The sequence below is a fragment of the Colletotrichum chrysophilum genome, assembly GCF_026319265.1.
Source record: "Colletotrichum chrysophilum strain AFK26 chromosome Unknown scaffold_26, whole genome shotgun sequence".
NCBI classification, from domain to species: Eukaryota; Fungi; Ascomycota; class Sordariomycetes; order Glomerellales; family Glomerellaceae; genus Colletotrichum; species Colletotrichum chrysophilum.
In genome coordinates, this window is record NW_026517313.1 from 223,151 (window position 1) to 240,786 (window position 17,636).

Consider the following 17,636-nt stretch of genomic DNA (forward strand, 5'->3'; position numbering starts at 1 on the left):
ATGGCCTACAACAGACCCTACAACCCCGACGAACTCCCCAGGTGCGTAACTAGAGCCATCAACGACTCGCAACAGCCCCTCATCGCAATCTATTTTACCCCGCCATGCTAACACCCTACCAGATTCGCGGAGCCCGAGCAGGTACGTTCGACTCGTCGTCCTTTCCACGCAATCTGGCCTTTCCTTTGCGATTCACCATCGCGAATGCCCTCACCATCGCCAGCTCATGGATCGCTCAACCGGAGAAAGACTGACTGTCCCGTTCCAGAAGGGCGGCGCTGCCCCAGCCCCGGCCCCGGCCCAAAGACCTTCTCCTCAACCGCGCTACGAGAGCAAGCCGCCTCCGCCCGTCCCCCACGATAGCTACCAGCGCCGTCCCGTCGACCACCGCGACCCTCGCGACGACCGTCGTCCTAGCCCGAGCCCCAACATCTACGGCGCCACCTCTCCTCCTCCCACCGGCGGCCCGCGCCCGACTCAGATGCACAATCGCCCTCCTCCCAGCTCAAGACCGCCCCCGTCTCCTGCGCCCGCCGAGATGGCTGACGGTGCCGACCCGACCCTGCTGCCTCTGTTTCGCGCTGTCGACAAGGATGGTACGCGACTCCGTGAGATACCCCAAAAATCCAAAATCTAACAAGACACAGGTACCGGCCAGCTTTCTGAGCGCGAGCTCTCCACCGCCCTCGTCAACGGTGACTGGACAGCGTTCGACCCCCAGACGGTGCGCATGATGATCCGTATGTTCGACTCCGACCGCAGCGGCACCATTGGCTTCGCCGAGTTCTGCGGACTGTGGTCCTTCCTCGCCTCCTGGCGCACTCTCTTCGACCGCTTCGACGCCGACCGCTCGGGCAACATCTCGCTCCAGGAGTTCAGCAACGCCCTCGTCGCCTTCCGATACCGCCTGAGCCCCGGCTTTGTCGAGCTTCTCTTCCGCACCTACGATAAGCGCAACGAAAACTCCATGTCTTTCGACCTCTTCGTTCAGGCCTGCATCTCTCTCAAGCGCATGACGGACGTGTTCAAGAAGTACGACGACGACCGCGACGGCTACATCACCCTCAGCTTTGAGGACTTTTTGACGGAGATTCTGAAGCAGCTCAAGTAAGCGGGTCTGGTGTGGTCCTGAGAGGGGAAGATAGGATTCGTTTTCCCCACCAGCTTTCTTTGTTTTTCATTTTCACGTCAGCGTGTTTGGCTGGGACCTAGTTTCGTGCATGCACTGGGAGGCAGGATCTGCATAGCTCACGGGCGGCTGTGTGTTGAGAAGGATTAAGGAGAGGATGGATATGTGGAAGCGTGCATCTCGAAGAAGAGAGATGATTTCTCGTTGCATGAGAAAATTAGATACCCTGGCTGGGTGGGTGCGAGTAATGGAGGGAGGGTGGGTTCCATGTGGTGACGACCACCCGTAACGGGCGGTCTCATAGTATTCAAATCGCATTTTAAGGGAGCATCAAACGCTGGCATTCGAGACATTTTATATGAAGCCGGCATGATTGTGAACGGTAGCTTTGTAGTTGGAAACTCACATTTAGCTAATTCATACTTTGCTTACTTTGAAACTCGTCGTTTTTGAGGTCATACAAAGACGCAGACGATCAGATATATCACCAATTACGGGTCTCAGTAAGCGCCGTTCTAAGTCGTATGTCTTAAGACGACATACTACCGTTCGAACCACTTTGTCATGGATACTTGCCCTGTTCACGGGGTTTCTAGGTCCAGACCTGGCAGACTGGCGGCCTCTAGAAACTCGGAGACAAATACAACCAGCAAACAGGGCTGACAAAATCTACGTGTTGGGAAATGGGGTACATCACAAGCTGACGGTCCTGCGACCACGCCTACGAAGACTGCTTGTTACTCAACGAGATTATCCAAAGCACCCATGTTGCCGAAAAACCGGATCGGAGAGGAGAGAGAGACAGGATCTAACCCGCGTCAACTGATTGCAAGGGCCCGCGGTCATTTCTTTCCGAACTTGAGGCGACTTGGCCGGTAAAGCACTTGACAAGTAAGGACTTTGACTTTAATATCTGTCAACTCCGGGAACACCTGCCATGCACTGACAAGCAGTCAATTTGCGGATTTTCTTTATCATGATCAGGTGAAAAGGACATGCTTTTGACGTGGGCAGTGAATTTTCCCTGGGTTCTGCCAGGAACACGATAGAACAAAAGAAGGATCCGGACGAACATTGGTGATTAGGGAGGAGCAGATGCTTTCCCCCGTCTTAATAGAGCATCTGGCTGATCTGTCAACAGACTGTGCCTTCGAATACTGCTTTGCTTCGAGTTTCTGAAGCCGGGACATGTTTTCAAGGATATTACGTGGGTTGACGCTACAATCGCGTGCCTTGATCATTGTGATTGATTATGCTTGTATATTAAGAGCTCATAAGCTACGCGAGGAGAAGGTCAAGTCTTGTACCATCCTCGTTTTCAAGTTGTTAATCCTTCCTTCTGTGGTATCAACCCCTTCTCCAAGACACGCCGCCATCCTGGGCAGGCAATGCCATTCCCGTAACGAAAGTAAAGTAAGAAACTCAATGCTCCCAGTGCCCAGTCACCCGTCTTCCGTGGTCCGTGTTCCGTGTCGCATTTTCGTGTGGTTCCGAAGTCTCCGTAGGGGTATATTCTGCCCTCGGTACAGGAGGGTATCCAAAATTCTGATGAAAAAGACAAGCACGCAAAACAAAATTACCACTGGGTATCATCGCATAGTCCCCGTTCATACACGCGTGACAATCGGCGACAGATTTCGTCCTCGCGCCCGACCTTGCAGTGTCTTCTCCGCCACGGGGAGTTTGCGAGGCGGAAATACTCGAGCGCGCGGCTCAACGTTCCAGACACCCTCTCGGGTCATCGCAACTTCCTCGCCAACCCCAAGAACAAGCACTTCAGTACTCTTACCCCCACCGCCGCTACCCTCATTGCCTGACCCCTCCCGATCGAACGTCTTGTCGCGGTGGCTGGTGTTCGAAAAGGGGCTGACGACGTCGGCGATCTCCTTCCGGGCGTATTTTCTCGTCTTCAGCATCCTCGTGACCAAGCCCCTGACGTCTTTGTCGCCGTCGTGCGTGCTAACCCAGGCCTTTGCGCCTAGGGCCGATGCCGTCTCCTGTCCGGCCGGCATGCCCGCGGAGATGTTACCGCCGAGCCACCACGGATTCGAAACAGTGTCGAAGCAGTGCAGCAGAGCAGTGAGAGGCAGAGCCGCCTCGGCGGCCAGGTGGGAGGCGGCGTACTGGTGTAGGCAGCGGTATGAGATGCCGTGGGGAGAGAAGATAACTGATACTGCTCGGTCTCGGGCGTCCGTTGGCGGCGGGGTCGACGTAGCGGAGTTGATGGAGTGGAGGGATTGGGTGCTGCTGGGAGTCTCCGGGGGAGTCGGCAGGCTGATGTATGCCGGCTCAGCTTTGGAGCGGGCTGCCCCGGCAATGGGAGACTGAGAGAGTTGTGTGCCTTGTGGCTGAGATACGGGGGTCCTCGGGGGTGTAAGAAGATGCGTGAACCTTGGCCATGTTGGTGGTGGTCGGTACGTGATGCCGATGGCGGCATGAAGGCCCTTGAAATCCCTCCGTTGAGGAATGAACGCGACTGATACCTCGCCGGACTCCCCACCTGGTGTGAATGGCGGCACCTTGACGCGGATGACGGCCTGCTTCCCCGTGATTTGAGGATCCTCCCACCGCGGAATCGTATGGACCTTGTTCTTGTCAAAGTACTTCCAGCTCCGAATCACCTTGGCCGCGGCCGGTTCCGCCAGGATTAGGGTTCTCGTCCCGCTGGGTGGTAGTTGCCGAAGCGTGGCCTCGTTGCAATGGTCGCTTTTGTGCTGGCTGATAATGACGAGATCGGGTTCCGGGAGATGTTCCAGCGAGCACACGCATGGAGACTGCTTGTGAGTTGTTGTTGAAAGAATAGAGTGAAAGATGGTGGACGGTCCTGTGATCCATGGATCCATTAATATCCTGAACGGCCGGGGAGAAATGCCCGGTGTCGACTCGGGCACGATAGGTTCGAAGGTGAGAAGAAATGAGGCGTCAGCATTCAGCTGCTTGACTGTCAACGCCATGTTGTATATAGATTAATGAGTGTAAGAAACGACGGCAGGAGATATGCGTAAGGGGTCCGTAGAAGGCTGCAGAGCAACCGTTTGCTCATGAAAAGAGCCAAAAGAGCAGAGGAATGCCGACAAGGCACTTAGATATGTGCCATGATGACGGGATGTAATTTGGGCAAGGAGCGCGTCGGGACGCAACTCTTGGGATGTCTTGCCGTGAATGATCGGACGTGGGGAAACATTGCAGGGAAACGCGAGGCGAGTTTAGGAAACTTTTCCTTGGCCACATTAGAAACGGCAACCCTGTAACGCCAATTTACGGTGGAAGTTGGCGAACTGACGACGAGGTCAGAGCATTGTGGTTGGACTTCGCCAGATCATCAGCGCCGCGGCAAGTAAACGCGAGGTGCTCTGACTTCCGAGAGTCCGCCGGTTGGAGAATATGACGACGGATCAGTGAAATCGACCGGCAAAATATGCACAAGGAGGGTGCCAAGTTCGGTATTGGTCGGAGGCTGAAACCTTGGTGGCTGAGCCTCAACTGCGCAATACGTCCAGTCCTTTTGGGTCTGGAAACATGGAGTGCGTCCCTTGCAGATTCTGAAAAGACAATCTGATGACTCCGGACCAGTCAGGCGGGGCCCGCACTGGTTGCTTTTACCTTCTGCATCTTATGCTGAGCGGGATTGCCGTGCTCTGAATGCCATAGAAGAAGACGACCTTTCCTTCGTGATCTTGGCGGCGCAGGTCCATCTCGGACGTCTGTGCGGCGTACCTCGAGGGGGTTGATCAACGAGGAGCTGTGACAAGTTTGTTTGGGATCCTGCGGATGCGTCGCCTTGATTGGAGAAGGAGCTTCGGATACCGCTGGCCACATAAGATCCGAGGTCGCCCTCCCATCGACTCGACTTGCCAGAAATCAGGATGGCAGCTGTTCTCCAGTAAGGCCCATGAAGTCAAACTGAAGGCTGACGACACAGCTCTTCGGAGTGATGCTGTCGTTGTGCACCTCATGCAAGATTGACAGCCGGCTGCAGCGGCTCAAGACGGTTCCGGAGTTGCCCCCTGACGCTGGGAGGGATGACCCATTGTAGCATATATCCAGCGAACCATCTGAACTGAAGGCAAAGACTGTCTCTGACAGCGGATGGAAAAGACTGCCCACTCCTTCGAGAAGCCAAATCAGTTAAAACAAGTGGTTTTTGCTGCGTGTCTGCGGCAAAGAAGGTTGGTGATGCTGAGGCTGAGGAAATCTCCGAAAGCAGAGCTTGATCCGCTTTCGTGCAATTGAATCTTAATTCACTAGGTCAAGAGATATAGAATGTTTGCTGACAGCGAGTGATCGACTGTCGTCAACATGACGGAGCACTGGTGCTTCAGTGAGAATAGACTAAGGTAGAGCCACTGGGATTCATTCCAGTCAAGTCGAGGATATCCTGTCGTGCCTCAACTTGCTCAGAGATAGGGGGAAAAGGGGCTCAGGAGGCTACGCGTACGTGCAAGCCGTCAGCGCACCGGCGCTGTGAGTTGCGCGGAGATAGAGGGCCGTGATCGCTAATGGCTTGAAGGTGGACGCTCCGACTTGGGATCTCAGCGCTGATATCCCTGGAGCTTCGCCGAGTGGACGGTGAAGGGACGGGAATGGAGATGGAGAGGCTCTGGCAACAGTGGCAGTGGCAGTCGGAGTCACCGACGAGACAGAACTGGTTGGCCGCCATGTCTCGGAAGGCAGGGAGCCAGGAGCGAGTTCGAGCGGCCTTCGGGCGTTTGCCGCTTCGATAGGCCCAGTCGTACGAAAGTACTGGGTGTATTCAGAAAACGACGCGTGCATGTGACAGAGCTTTGGGTACGGAGCGTCCCCCGGCCTCAGCTTATACTGCGTTGCTCAGTGTGTTTTTTCTCGTGTGCTGTTGGTAATAAAGCAGGTGTAGGAACGGCACTGCAGAGAGGCACAGACCTGCGGCCGGTTGCTGAGTGGGCCGCCGCCGAGTGTGCCGATGTCAAGAAAGAATTGGCACAGGCTCAGTTTTTTTCCGGGTTAGAAGCGTAGCGCGGGTGAATGAATCGAAGTGCGAGTATTAGTGCGTTGAAGACTCGTTCAATGGAGGGGGCCAAGCCGTGTTATGAAGCCTCGATTTTCCTTTCATTAGATTGCTGCTGCAAGGTGTTTCTGACTGTCTCCATTTCCAAACGAAGTGCCGTTCCCCCTTCTGACCGGAGCAGTTTCCTCATTCGCCCTCACTTGCGGATCAGCGTCCAGTTGAGATGGAGGAAAGGCACCAGGCGTGGGAGTTCTCGAAGTACCGAAAAGCTTTGTGAAGGTACCTCCCCATTGGAGCTAAGGTAGGCTCGGTTGCTCGTGGTAAAGATGCGCTAGAACCCTTGGGGGAGCTTTATCGTCGAAGCTGCCCTGGCTTCTGGTTGGTGGCTTGCTTATCAGCACTAGAGCTCATGTCCTGGGAGCTTATCCCCCACACCCTCCGGTCAGCGGGCAGCTGGAACACATAGCCGTATCGCGATGCGCTCATGAGGATAGCGCCGGAAGCTCAGGGCGGACGGTGAAAAGGAAGCTGACAGACGCCAGGAAATTGGTAGCCGTCACCGCCTCGTCTTGCCTCGCCCCGATCGAGGTGCGGTCACTGTGTCGACACTTTTCCTGCAAAGAGACCTTGGGGTTCCCTGGACCCCTTCGGTATGTGAGAGACCGACGGCGAGGCGCTCGATCCAGGTACTAAGCTTCGTTGCCAGCTGCCAGCTCCTGTGGGGGAGGCGTTGGTGTAGCGTTCCGTGGGCCGTCACGAGATGGATCCCCCGATTTGGCCCGAAGCTGAGAGTGGACGAGGGCGCCTGCATTATACCGGTGTTTATGCATTAATCCATGATCCAAGTCTCCTGGACGAGTCGTCAAGTCGGGTCCGACAGCGCTCAAAAACACACCACACCGTCTCCGGTCTTCCTGTAGACAAATAAGACGTGAATAAAAACAATAAGGAAAAACACAGAGGTAGCATGTAGTGCATACCCAGACAAGGTGATGTCAGTTCTTCTTGTACCTGGTGCTCCGAGAGGCGATAGATACCGGCTTTATCTGCGAGTGTTGTCTGCCCTTTGCCAGTCAGCCAGGGGTCCAGGGGCATTGGTGGCGAGGAAGGCGAAAATCGCAACATGCAATTGGCTGGAAAAGGTCCTCGGAGCAGCTTCTTCTGTGTTTTTGTTGCTCGAGGTGACCGACATGCGAGCGGCTCAGGAGTGAGCTGAGACGCTGAGACAAGGCTTGTTGACTCGAAGTCAATGATAGAGACAAGGTACCGACATCTGAACAAGGCTGCGTGGCTCGGACAGTGGACTGAGCTTACGGGAGCACACTTTTTGTGTTTTTCTTTCTTTCAACAGTCGCCTCGGTGAATAGCCGTGGTTTCGGATTGTCGTTGAACAAGTTAGCCTCTGGGTTAATTTCAAAAGAGGTTGGCTTGAAGGAGAACGAAGAAAGTGGAGCGGGCGAAGGTGTACCTATTTTTTTTTTCCTCCTTCGATCCGGTACCCACCCATGCTCTGGAGTCCGGCGCCTTTGAAGGGTGCAGACAAGTTTTTTTTTTTTTTTTTCCTTCCATCTTGTCTCCTTCGGCCGCGTAGGAATACAATCTGCCGACTGCTGATAGGCCGAGGTGAAGGTTGGAGGCGAGGAACTGGAGGGTCCTCGCGCCGAAAGTGGGGACCTTCCCTGACAGAAAAGAGACGTACCTCCCTTACCTTCACCATGCTATCCTGGGCCGGTGCACCTCGGGGCGTGGAGGGTGGATCGTGGAGCACGAGGAAAGCACTTTTTACCTTACCTTACCTGAGGTTGCGACAGAGCAAGGAAGGAGGAGGAAGGTGATGCAGCTGTACTTGATAGGCAGGTACCTACCTCCTCTCTCCGGTCTAGGTCTTCCACGGGGACAGGGAAAAAAAAAACTGAATGTGGGCATCTTAGCTGGACAGACCGGGGCCAGAAGAAGGCAGGTTGACGTGCTGAAGAGCCTTGGACATGGAGCCCTGCATGCCTGCGAGTAAGAGAAACACTGGTAAAAAAAAAAAAAAAAAAAAAAAAAAAAAAAAAAAAAAAAAAAAAAAAAAAGACGACCCAAAAAAAAAACCCTTGAAGCAGCTGTCTGTGGTAGCCCACTCAATCCAGGTAAAGCACTCTCACACCCTCTCCCCGCCCCATCAAGCCCCCGCCCACGTCGCACCGTCTTCCTCCCCGCTGTGGAACAGACGATTCGGCGCCAACGTCGGGGGGACCCATTCCCCACTGCAGCAGCATGCCTCAGAGGCGCTGCAGGCGCTGAGGTGCAGCTAGAGACATACCATACACCGCAGACCGACGTGCAGCAGCGCAGTGCAGCAGCAGCAGTAGAGGCAACAGCTCCCAGGTTCACACCTTGTTGAAGAAGCTTCCCTGGGCCCTTGTCGTGGTCTTGGTGACTCTCTGTGCCCGATGCCGACCCGACGTTGCCAACCTCCTCCTCGTCCTTCGTCTCGTCCTCAATGCCCAACGCCTTTCGCAGCCATGCTGTTCCTTGCCGGAGCATGTTCATCGCTTTTACACCGGAGATTTGGTCTGGACCGCTTCATTTGGACTGCGTCAATGCTGTCATTAGGAGGTGCGACTTACGTCTGCCAGCCAAGAATAGCTTGCCCAGGTAACCTAAGCTTGACAAGCAAACCTCTTAAGCAACCACCCGTATCTACAGCGGCACCGCGACACAACCTAACCTACTGAGGTATAATATATAGCAAGGTATAGATATAGAAAAGGACTAAGTAACCTTAATAGATATAACCTAAGGTATAAATATAGAAGTATTATACTTAGTATTAAAAAGTATAGAAGTTTTAAAAAAGATGAAAAATAAAGTAAATAAAGTATAATAACTTTTCTTTATAGTAACTTTAGTTACTAAAGTTATAGAAACTTGACTTTATATAAAGAAGGCAGTAATAAAAGAAATAACTAATATTTTATATCTATTAAATAAGATAATAGTAAACTAATAACTTAATAACTTTAATAATAACTTTAACTTAGAAAGTATTAGTATAGGTATAAGCGTATTTAGAAGCGTAGTATATACGCCTATATAGTATAAGGTTATAGAGGGGCTTATATTATAATAAAAAGTCATAATCTTAAGTATTTATAAGTATTTAATTATACAGATAATAATAAGAGAAGTAATATATTATAATAATTCTTATTAATATAGTTAGTAAGTTATATCCTCTAGTAGGGAAAAGTGAGGGGAAAACTAACTTAAAATATAGTTTATTAAACTACTAATTATATAAAGTACTTATATAACTAACGTGGTTGATAAGCGAGTCGATCAGACAAGCGAGTCGATCACGTTAAACGTATTATATAATTAATATTATAGTTATAAGTTATAATAAATAGAGTATTTTTATATAAGGTTTTATACTTTAAACTTTATTAGTTTATTTTATATAGAATATTAAAGTAAGTTAAGTGTTATTATTATTATTATATTATTATTCTTATATTATTATTCTTATATTATTATTCTTATATTGTTATTCTTATATTATATTCTTATATTATTATTCTTATTATAAAAGAATGTTATATATTAATAGAAAGTATTATATATACTAACTTTTTAATAACTATTAAAAGTATATAAAAGTTATAGTTAAGAAGAGTATAAAAGTTCTTTATAAATATTACTAAGTTTGATACAAAAAATATTATTATTATTTTTATTTTTAGTATCTACTTCTAGAAGTAAGTTAAACTATAGTTAATAAGTTTATAAATAAAAGTTTTATATTATACTTATAAGAACTATTAATAAAAAATAATAAATTAAATAGAGTAAGATCTTATTATAGTTCTCTAAAATAATAAGTATATTATTTATAGAGCTACTTTATTAAGAACTTTATTAATTACTTAGATAGTATAAAAAAAGTAAGATAAAGAGTTAAGGGATAAAGTAATATACTAAGACTAATACAAGAGAAATTTCAACAAATAATAAGCTACTCATACCCTAGAGTAGGGGGAGGGTAGGACCTGACCTGCTTCTACTGCGAATCTGCTAAGCATGTACATACCTTACCCGTCAGCTGGGATGTCAACGTGACGAATAGCGGGGATCCAGTAGCAGACCCATCTGGCTGAGGCCAGGGCCATCGCTAAAAGGCCTTGTCACATTGACGCGGTTCCAGTTCCGCAGAAGGCGAGCTGGGTATGCTACGCCGTACGTATGTTTACACTTGCACAGAGCTTGGAAGCAACACAGCAAGTCAACAGCAGCAGCATGGCATGAGAAGCAAAGGCTTTGAGTCTTGAATCAAGCTTCTAGAAAGATACTTGCACATACCGACTCATTCAGATGGATTGAATGTGTTGCAGATTGAACACGGACAGGTCGAGAAGGCTGCAGGACATAGGTAGGTATCCGTCGAAGACCCAAGTCAAGAGCTCCCATGCACCAGCTCACTCTTTGGTGCGGTCTCTCTCTCTCAACCACTCGCAAGCTCCGAAAAGAAGAGCAACAGAGAAAGAGAGAGAAAAAAAAAAAAAGAGCCCACTTTACTACCACACCCCTCCCCTCCTTCCCCCTCCTCCGCCCTCGTGCTTCCCTGTCGTGCTCCTTCCGATCCTCCTCACTTCAACTGCCTGTCTCCACTCGTCTTGACTTGAATCTTGCTTTTGCAGCCACGCCCCCCTTTCTCATGAGGTACCTGGGCTCTTCATCATCCTCTCCCACTGTCTTCTGCTTCCTTTAACCCTTGAATCAACCAACCCAACCCACCAGACGTGCTCCGGCCTCGATCGAGTCATTCACGTTGCCAATCGTCTTGGACCAATGACCAGCATTTTGTCTCGTCGGCGGGTCAATTTGCCGACCAGCTTTTTTCTTCTCCTCCTGCTGGCAGCTCCTCCTCCAGCTACCGCACTCTCCTCCAAGAGGTACCGACCGTACGAATAGCACCGCAAGAGTACCAACCTCCAGAGCTTGCGGATTGCTTAATTGCCATTGGCAGAGCTATTGGGGGACTTTACGATGCGGCCCTTGTGTGTTCGTACCCCCGCGAGGCACCTACTCTGTGTAAGGTAAGGTGCCTTAGGTACCTAGGCGATTACATGGAAGGTAAGCACCAAGCAACCGGGCAGGGAAGCTCTCATTCTAAGGTAGGTAGGTAGCTGGTGGAGGTACGGGCGCCGAAGCATCGAAGCACCACTGCGACGATTGATGGCTGCAATGCTTTGCTTTTCCATGCTAGCAGGATAACCAACTGTTCCCATGGCCCCGTCACTCGGTTGCCGCCATTCTTGGCCAAGTCAGGCACCTCGTCGTGTCATAATTTTCCAAACAAAGAAGGGAGGCGGCACGACTGACTCGATGGAAACAAGTTGCAACCCGTCTCTCGGTCAATCAGTCTCGCCTTTCGCCTGGTCTCCTGGAGGAAACAGTCTGGCCAACCACTCGGCGACTGGCCGAGCATTGTATCGCATCGCGGTGTTGTGCGAGAAAGCGGCAGGCGAAGGAAGGCTCTTTATTGGCGATGGCGATGCAATGGATGGTCAAGCTTCGGAATAGCACGCTGCTTGGCCCGCCACTTACACCGCTGCGTCACCGTTGCTTTCACTTACATGCCTACCTAACCTCAGGGAAGCCTCCCTTCTGGTGCTATCCACTTGTGCTCTTCCACTTGCCAGTGACATTGACGCCGCCTTCCACAGGCCGACTCAAAACCACCCTCCTATTCGTGGTCTGCCTGACTGACCTCACACACCGAACCTTGCGACGACAGAAACTACTGAGTTACCTCATCAGCTTGTCAGCTGTTCAAATCGCTCCCAAAACCAAGCGCGTCCTTGCTTCCCTCCTTGTACCTGTTCCCGGCACCCCTCGTCCCCGTCTGCTTAGTCCCAGCCGATATTGGCCTTTTTCCTTACCCACCCCATCTCCCCGAAGCCAAGTGCAATAACAAGCAGCCGTAGCCGCAGCCGCAGCCCGCAGCTGCAGGAGCAGCACAGGCAAAGAAGATTGGGAACAGGTGCAGACGAGTACAGCAAAGCACAGCACAGCAATTCAGGTTCCTCACTTGGAGGACGGGGTCCAATGGTTGAGCAGCCAAAGAGCTCCCAACCTCGAATACCTTGCCTACCAAACTACCGCGTATGCCACAGCTGCGCCGGCTGTTGCTCCTCTTCTGTTGATCGGCTTGTCGCCCTGCTGTTTTAAGGTCCAAGGCAACCAACCAAGCGACCGACCGGCAAGGCAAGGGCTTGCTGGATCCAAGCTCCCTCCTTGCTCTCACACCTTGCTTCCCACACTGGACTCCCATATCCGTACCTCTGTGCTGGGTATCCATCCGTACTGCTGGGCTGGGCTACGGAGAAGGGCGCAGAGCAAGGTAAAAGGTAAGGTAATTGGCCCTGGGCCTGGTTACTCTACAGCACCTCAGGTAAGGTACCTGACGGATACTGCGTGCGCATACCCACCAGACCGAGCCACGCCCCTAGCCTGTCCCGTACTGCGTACCTCTCTCTAGGTATCCTCCCCCCTCCCCTCCCCCCATTACCGCTACTTACTGCTTTCGGTCAACTTCCCTTCTACCCCCCAAAAGCAGGTTCTCTTCCTCTCTTCCATCCTCGACCTCCCCGTCCTTTCCCTCCCCTCCATTACACCTTATCCTTCGAAACACTCTTTGTAACACACCAGACAGAGACGGAGAGGAGAGCTTCCAAAGCTCCAACACTTGTTGACTGAACTTCGCAGCTTCTTTTGCATCGCCAAATGCTAGAGCCTCACCAGATCCAGTAACAGTCAATTGGCCTCGCTTCGCGACACACTACGCACGCACTTATCGCACCTCACCCCGCTCAGAATCGATACCAGCCCTCGCGCGCATGGTGGGGTCAAGATGCCGCCCAGATCTTCTCTCACGTCTTCCTTCTCAATCACCGACTCCAACAATGAAGTCGTGTGTCCTCTGAGAAACCAAGATGGCTCCAGCTGCAGAAAGCGCTGCATCGGTGTAAGTCTGGCCACATAGGAATGAATCCCTCCTCCAACGGCGCCGTCGACCGTTGCGCCCTGGATTCCACCCCCAACTGCGACGACAGTGCAGAGCTTTGATTACGCCCCCCAAAACCCACCCGACCGAGAGAAAAGAGAGAGCTCTTCTGACACAGTCGGCGCACCACAGGAAAAACGATACCGATCCATGCAAGAGCACATTCGAAGAGCACATCCCGAACACTACATCTCGAAGCTTCCAGCGACCGAGGAGAGCTTCCTGCTCATGATCAACACCCCGCCGTCCGAACGCCCTCCCATCCAGCCAAATGCGACCTCAGTGCCTCAGGGTTCGTCCCTCTCAATCCAGGGCTTCCCCCCAAAGATTGACCATCTTCAAGGCTTCAACCATGACCGGCACATGTACGACAACAGCAACCCGGGCACGCCCCGAACGCTGGACGATCATGCCGTGGGCTCGCTGCTCCCTGCTGCTAGTGCCGCGGCGGCACTGGCGCAATTGCACGGTCACAAGGTCGAACCTGAGTGGGAGTCCGAAGTAGTAAGTCGAGAAATCTACCCACTGCCACTTACAAGCACCAACAGAGCGCTAAACGACCGTCTCTCATCAGGATTGGCATTCCGACACCGAGGGGCGGCGGATACCCAGGACATCAATTGAACTGCCACCAATCCATCTATCTAATAGCGACATCACCAGCGAACCATTTCCAGCCATGAACTCGAGCAGGCCAAGGGACATTTTGCCATCGATTCTTGCAAATTCGCCCCCTGGACGCTCGTCAACCCTACCGCCCATTCAGCGCCCTCCTGGACCTACTCGACCCAGGAAACAGTCCGTCACCAAGAGAGGTAGAGAAGCACACCACAAGAAACAAAAATCTCGCGGGTCCGCAGCGGACTGGTTACGACGCATCCAAAACGACGAACGGCTTAGACCAGGTAATAATGACCGTAAGGCGTTATCGGCTGAACCTTCTGCAGACTATGGAAAAAGATGGGAAGATCTCATCGATGCTGCCGACCAAGCTGCTTCTGCTGCTGGTGACATCGATGAGGATCGAACTCCTGTAAGATGTCTGATGTTTATTCGTTCGACGCTAGCTGACCATCCCTCAGGTACCCCAATCACCAGTCTCTATCCACAGAGCTTCACTTCCCCCCTTCCAGCACCATAATTTCCAGGCGGCACACGCAGCACAAAGCTACCAAGCTTCGCCGCTCCAACAGGCCTTAACCCCACCATCCTACAACCAGGACACGATTGACCCATTCCCGTCGGTTGAAAGCGGTGAAAGCGGGGAGAACTTCCACATTGAGTCGAGAGGCCTATCAGACTCATCACCGAGTTATTCCTCGCAAAACACTCAGATCTACTGCGCAGCCTGTCAGAGCGTCTCACTGCTGAAGGTCTCGTATGCCTGCACAGAATGCATTTGCGGCCTGTGTCAGGCTTGCGTCGATGTCCTGATGGCAGAGCAAGGAGCTCGGCGCAAGTGCCCTCGCTGCGCAACAATCGGCGGACGGTTCAAGCCGTTCCAGCTTGACATCCGGTGATATCGTGGCCCCGTCGGTGGCCAAGTCTACACCACCACATGAATTTGCACTTGGGAATCTACGTTCTGCATCTGATATCACAACGGCGTCATGGGAAATAAGTGGCATGCATACACGGCATTGAGGCATGAGGATGAACGGCATTAATACCCCGGCGTTGCAAAGTCGCGAGAGCTTAGAAAGACCAGAGAGCTTTTGACGAGCCGGCTTCAAACATTCTTTACATTCTTATAGGGCCTAGCTACTTACGACAGTCATGTGGGTGTGTGTGGGTCGAAGGCGTCTGTTTATGATCTGGCATGATCTATCACAACTTCCTTTTCCTTCTGGGTCTTATCAGGGATATCAAAATGGCTGCCTTACAGGTTCTTGGGTTGGCTTGCACGTCGTCATGATCTTTTCTTTTTTTCTTCTTTTTTGTTATAGGGTTTGTTGTTTTCTCAGTTGGTATGGGAAATCTGACTTCAAGTACTCTGATTTGGTTTATAGATGCCAATCACAAAATACAATCATTCCAGCTAATCATGTTTCATTGTCGTGTGGGTATCGTATAGTGTAGTATGTCGGGACAATTTAGCCGTGCATCATCGCTTGCCCTCCTTCTCTTTCTTGAGTAGTAAGTCACGCATAGCAGCTCTGGAATTACGACTGCCGCCCAGCTTGGGGCCTTTGAGCACATCCTCATCCGCCTTCCGAGCACCTGCCCGAGCTGGCGGCGCGGCCGCCTTCTTTTTCTGCTGTCGCTGCACCATGGCATCCATGAACTCGCGCCGGAATTCCTCGGCGATGCGATCGTCTGCGTCGCCATCGCCCTCATACTGAGGTTGTTGCGTAGCAGGCACATCATAGACATCGACTGGATTGTTAGCTTTTGCTGCTGCATACCTGGAAAAGACTGGACAAGGAACTACTCACGTTTGTTCTCGCGCAGGATCTCTTCCACGAGCTGATCACGCTTGACGTCGTCGCTCCCGCGACGGTTCCTGGGTCGCCAGGGCTTGCCGTCTCGGCCAAGCCTCGGCTTCTTTGCCTTGCGCGGTCCGCCTTCGGGCTCCTCGTCAGGTACAGACTCGCCCAACAGACGTCGGGCGGCCTTTTCGGTCATGGCCTGATTGCGGGCGCGGACCTCGTCGCCCAGATCGACCTCCATGAGCTTCCCTTGCATGATGGGTTGTGCCTTTTTGTCGTTCCCCGCGACGGGTGCCGGGGCGGTGGAGGAAAGCGACGATGAGGTATGTGCTGTTGTCTCCGCGGAGGGGGAGGGGTTGCGGTTAGAGAGGTGGGATTCTATGTATTCCATCCTTGCTTGATCAGTCTCTGGGCAAAGGGCCTGGATGTACCGCAGCGGGTTGCTTGGTGGGAATACATACATGTGTTTGTTTACAATGGTGGTCGCCAGACCCGTCTGCGGGGCAAAGCGTTTTGCGATCAGGGGATCATCGTCAGGTTGTGATGTTGCGGGCACAAGAGCGCGGGATGGTGAGAGGTCTGCTGCGGGCGAGTCTTCTGAAGGGCCGGACGTCGCGCGGGCCGAGAACCCGACGCCGTTGAGACGTTTGCGCGCGCGGTGGCGCAATGTTGACGGGATGGCCTCAGTCGCTTCCTTATCTGAGATATCGAGTTCCGTCCTTGAGGATGCCGTCTCGGTCGGCTGCAAAGTCGGGTCCGTTGTCGTCGGCTTCGATTCAGCGGCGGCGGCGTTTGCTGTTTCTTCGGGGGATGCGGCGCGTTGGCGCAAGCCGGCTTTGCGCTTCTTGCCTGCGCGGAAGAGGACTGTTGGAGGGTCGGCTGCTGAGGACTCCATGGGTGAGGCCATTTTCCGAGCGATTCGAGAGAACCGGATGAGGTCTTTGGATGTGAAATCTGAGAATGAAGCGAGCTTTGTTGTGATTGTTGATGCGTGGACGAGGCAGAGATACAGTGGCGGAGAGAAACGAGGCGCAAGAGGGTTCACAAATTCGCTGGGGGTGATTGGCTCCGGACTTTAGCCGCGTAATTACTATCGATAACACATGGGGAACGGGCAGGCACAGGCAGGAATGCATGTCATCGGTACATGATACAGACCCCACAGGAATGTCAAGCTTTAGAGAGCTCCGAGCTACTTTTGACCTACCTGTCTACAACCATTTCATTCGGAATTTTCTATGTCAAGACACACTCCAATATTTGAATAGAAGAGCATCATGGCTAAAAGAGTGAGTCGCCCGTCAGTGTCAGGCTCAATCTTATTTTGACATTTCTCCTTCTCTTCAGATATATTTTCTTGCACACGGCGGCGTGGTACAAGGTACGTCTTGACCCCTCCCCTTCCTCCACATGAGCTCCGAGCTATTATCGCGGTTCCTGGATAAGGAGGAAGCGAGCATCGTCGAAGCTCCATCGTCACTGACGTCACACTTAGGTGTCGGGTTTCGGTTCGTGATGAAAACCCCCCCAACATTTAACGTATTCCCAATTTTGGCGAAATCGACACCGATGACAAAGAATGCTTGAATGGCGAGACTGACTGTGCATACATGAAAACAGGTATTTTACGCAGAAGCGTGCAAGCGAGTATGGATTGACGGGATGGTGTCGTAACACGGATAACAATAAGGTAAGTCGAAATTTGCATCAATAGGCCGACGAGCACCAATCTTCTCTAGTAAACGGGAACATGATGTTCAAGTTTGAAGAGACTAACCATGCTGCCCGCAGGTCGAGGGCGAGGCGCAAGGCGAAGAAGACGCGCTGAAGAAGCTGTTGAAGGACATTGACGACGGTCCAAGGTCGGCCAGGGTCGTCAAGCTTGACCACGAGGACCGTGTCTTGGTCGACGGAGAAGAGGGCTTTCTGGTTCGGCGGTGAGGCGCTCATCCATGAAAGCTGGTAACCCTCAGAAAACAGGCTGGACGAGGCATTCTCATAACATTCCTAGGAAAAAAACAGAAGTAACGAATATAGTTTTGC

The 17,636-nt window shown here is 51.9% G+C and overlaps 5 protein-coding genes across 5 annotated transcripts; 2 read left to right on the forward strand and 3 right to left on the reverse strand.

Annotated features, from left to right (window-relative positions):
* COL26b_004352 (uncharacterized protein) lies at positions 1 to 1,111 on the forward strand (the record flags this gene model as incomplete). The annotated part of the gene is made up of 4 exons (XM_053177230.1): positions 1 to 41; positions 123 to 141; positions 224 to 596; positions 648 to 1,111. 4 exons carry the CDS (start codon positions 1 to 3, stop codon positions 1,109 to 1,111), a joined length of 897 nt encoding a protein of 298 aa, XP_053038826.1.
* Positions 1,112 to 2,736: 1,625 nt separating this feature from the next.
* Positions 2,737 to 4,083, reverse strand: COL26b_004353 (uncharacterized protein; the record flags this gene model as incomplete). Its single annotated transcript, XM_053177231.1, has 1 exon — positions 2,737 to 4,083. The coding sequence occupies one exon, from the start codon at positions 4,081 to 4,083 to the stop codon at positions 2,737 to 2,739; it is 1,347 nt and encodes a 448-aa protein (XP_053038827.1).
* Positions 4,084 to 8,277: 4,194 nt separating this feature from the next.
* On the reverse strand, positions 8,278 to 8,642 carry COL26b_004354 (uncharacterized protein; the record flags this gene model as incomplete). The annotated part of the gene is made up of 2 exons (XM_053177232.1): positions 8,278 to 8,362; positions 8,419 to 8,642. The coding sequence occupies 2 exons, from the start codon at positions 8,640 to 8,642 to the stop codon at positions 8,278 to 8,280; spliced, it is 309 nt and encodes a 102-aa protein (XP_053038828.1).
* A 6,626-nt stretch (positions 8,643 to 15,268) lies between these two features.
* On the reverse strand, positions 15,269 to 16,500 carry COL26b_004355 (uncharacterized protein; the record flags this gene model as incomplete). The annotated part of the gene is made up of 2 exons (XM_053177233.1): positions 15,269 to 15,540; positions 15,600 to 16,500. The coding sequence occupies 2 exons, from the start codon at positions 16,498 to 16,500 to the stop codon at positions 15,269 to 15,271; spliced, it is 1,173 nt and encodes a 390-aa protein (XP_053038829.1).
* Positions 16,501 to 16,870: 370 nt separating this feature from the next.
* Positions 16,871 to 17,534, forward strand: COL26b_004356 (uncharacterized protein; the record flags this gene model as incomplete). The annotated part of the gene is made up of 3 exons (XM_053177234.1): positions 16,871 to 16,882; positions 17,227 to 17,283; positions 17,385 to 17,534. The coding sequence occupies 3 exons, from the start codon at positions 16,871 to 16,873 to the stop codon at positions 17,532 to 17,534; spliced, it is 219 nt and encodes a 72-aa protein (XP_053038830.1).
* Positions 17,535 to 17,636: the final 102 nt, after the last annotated feature.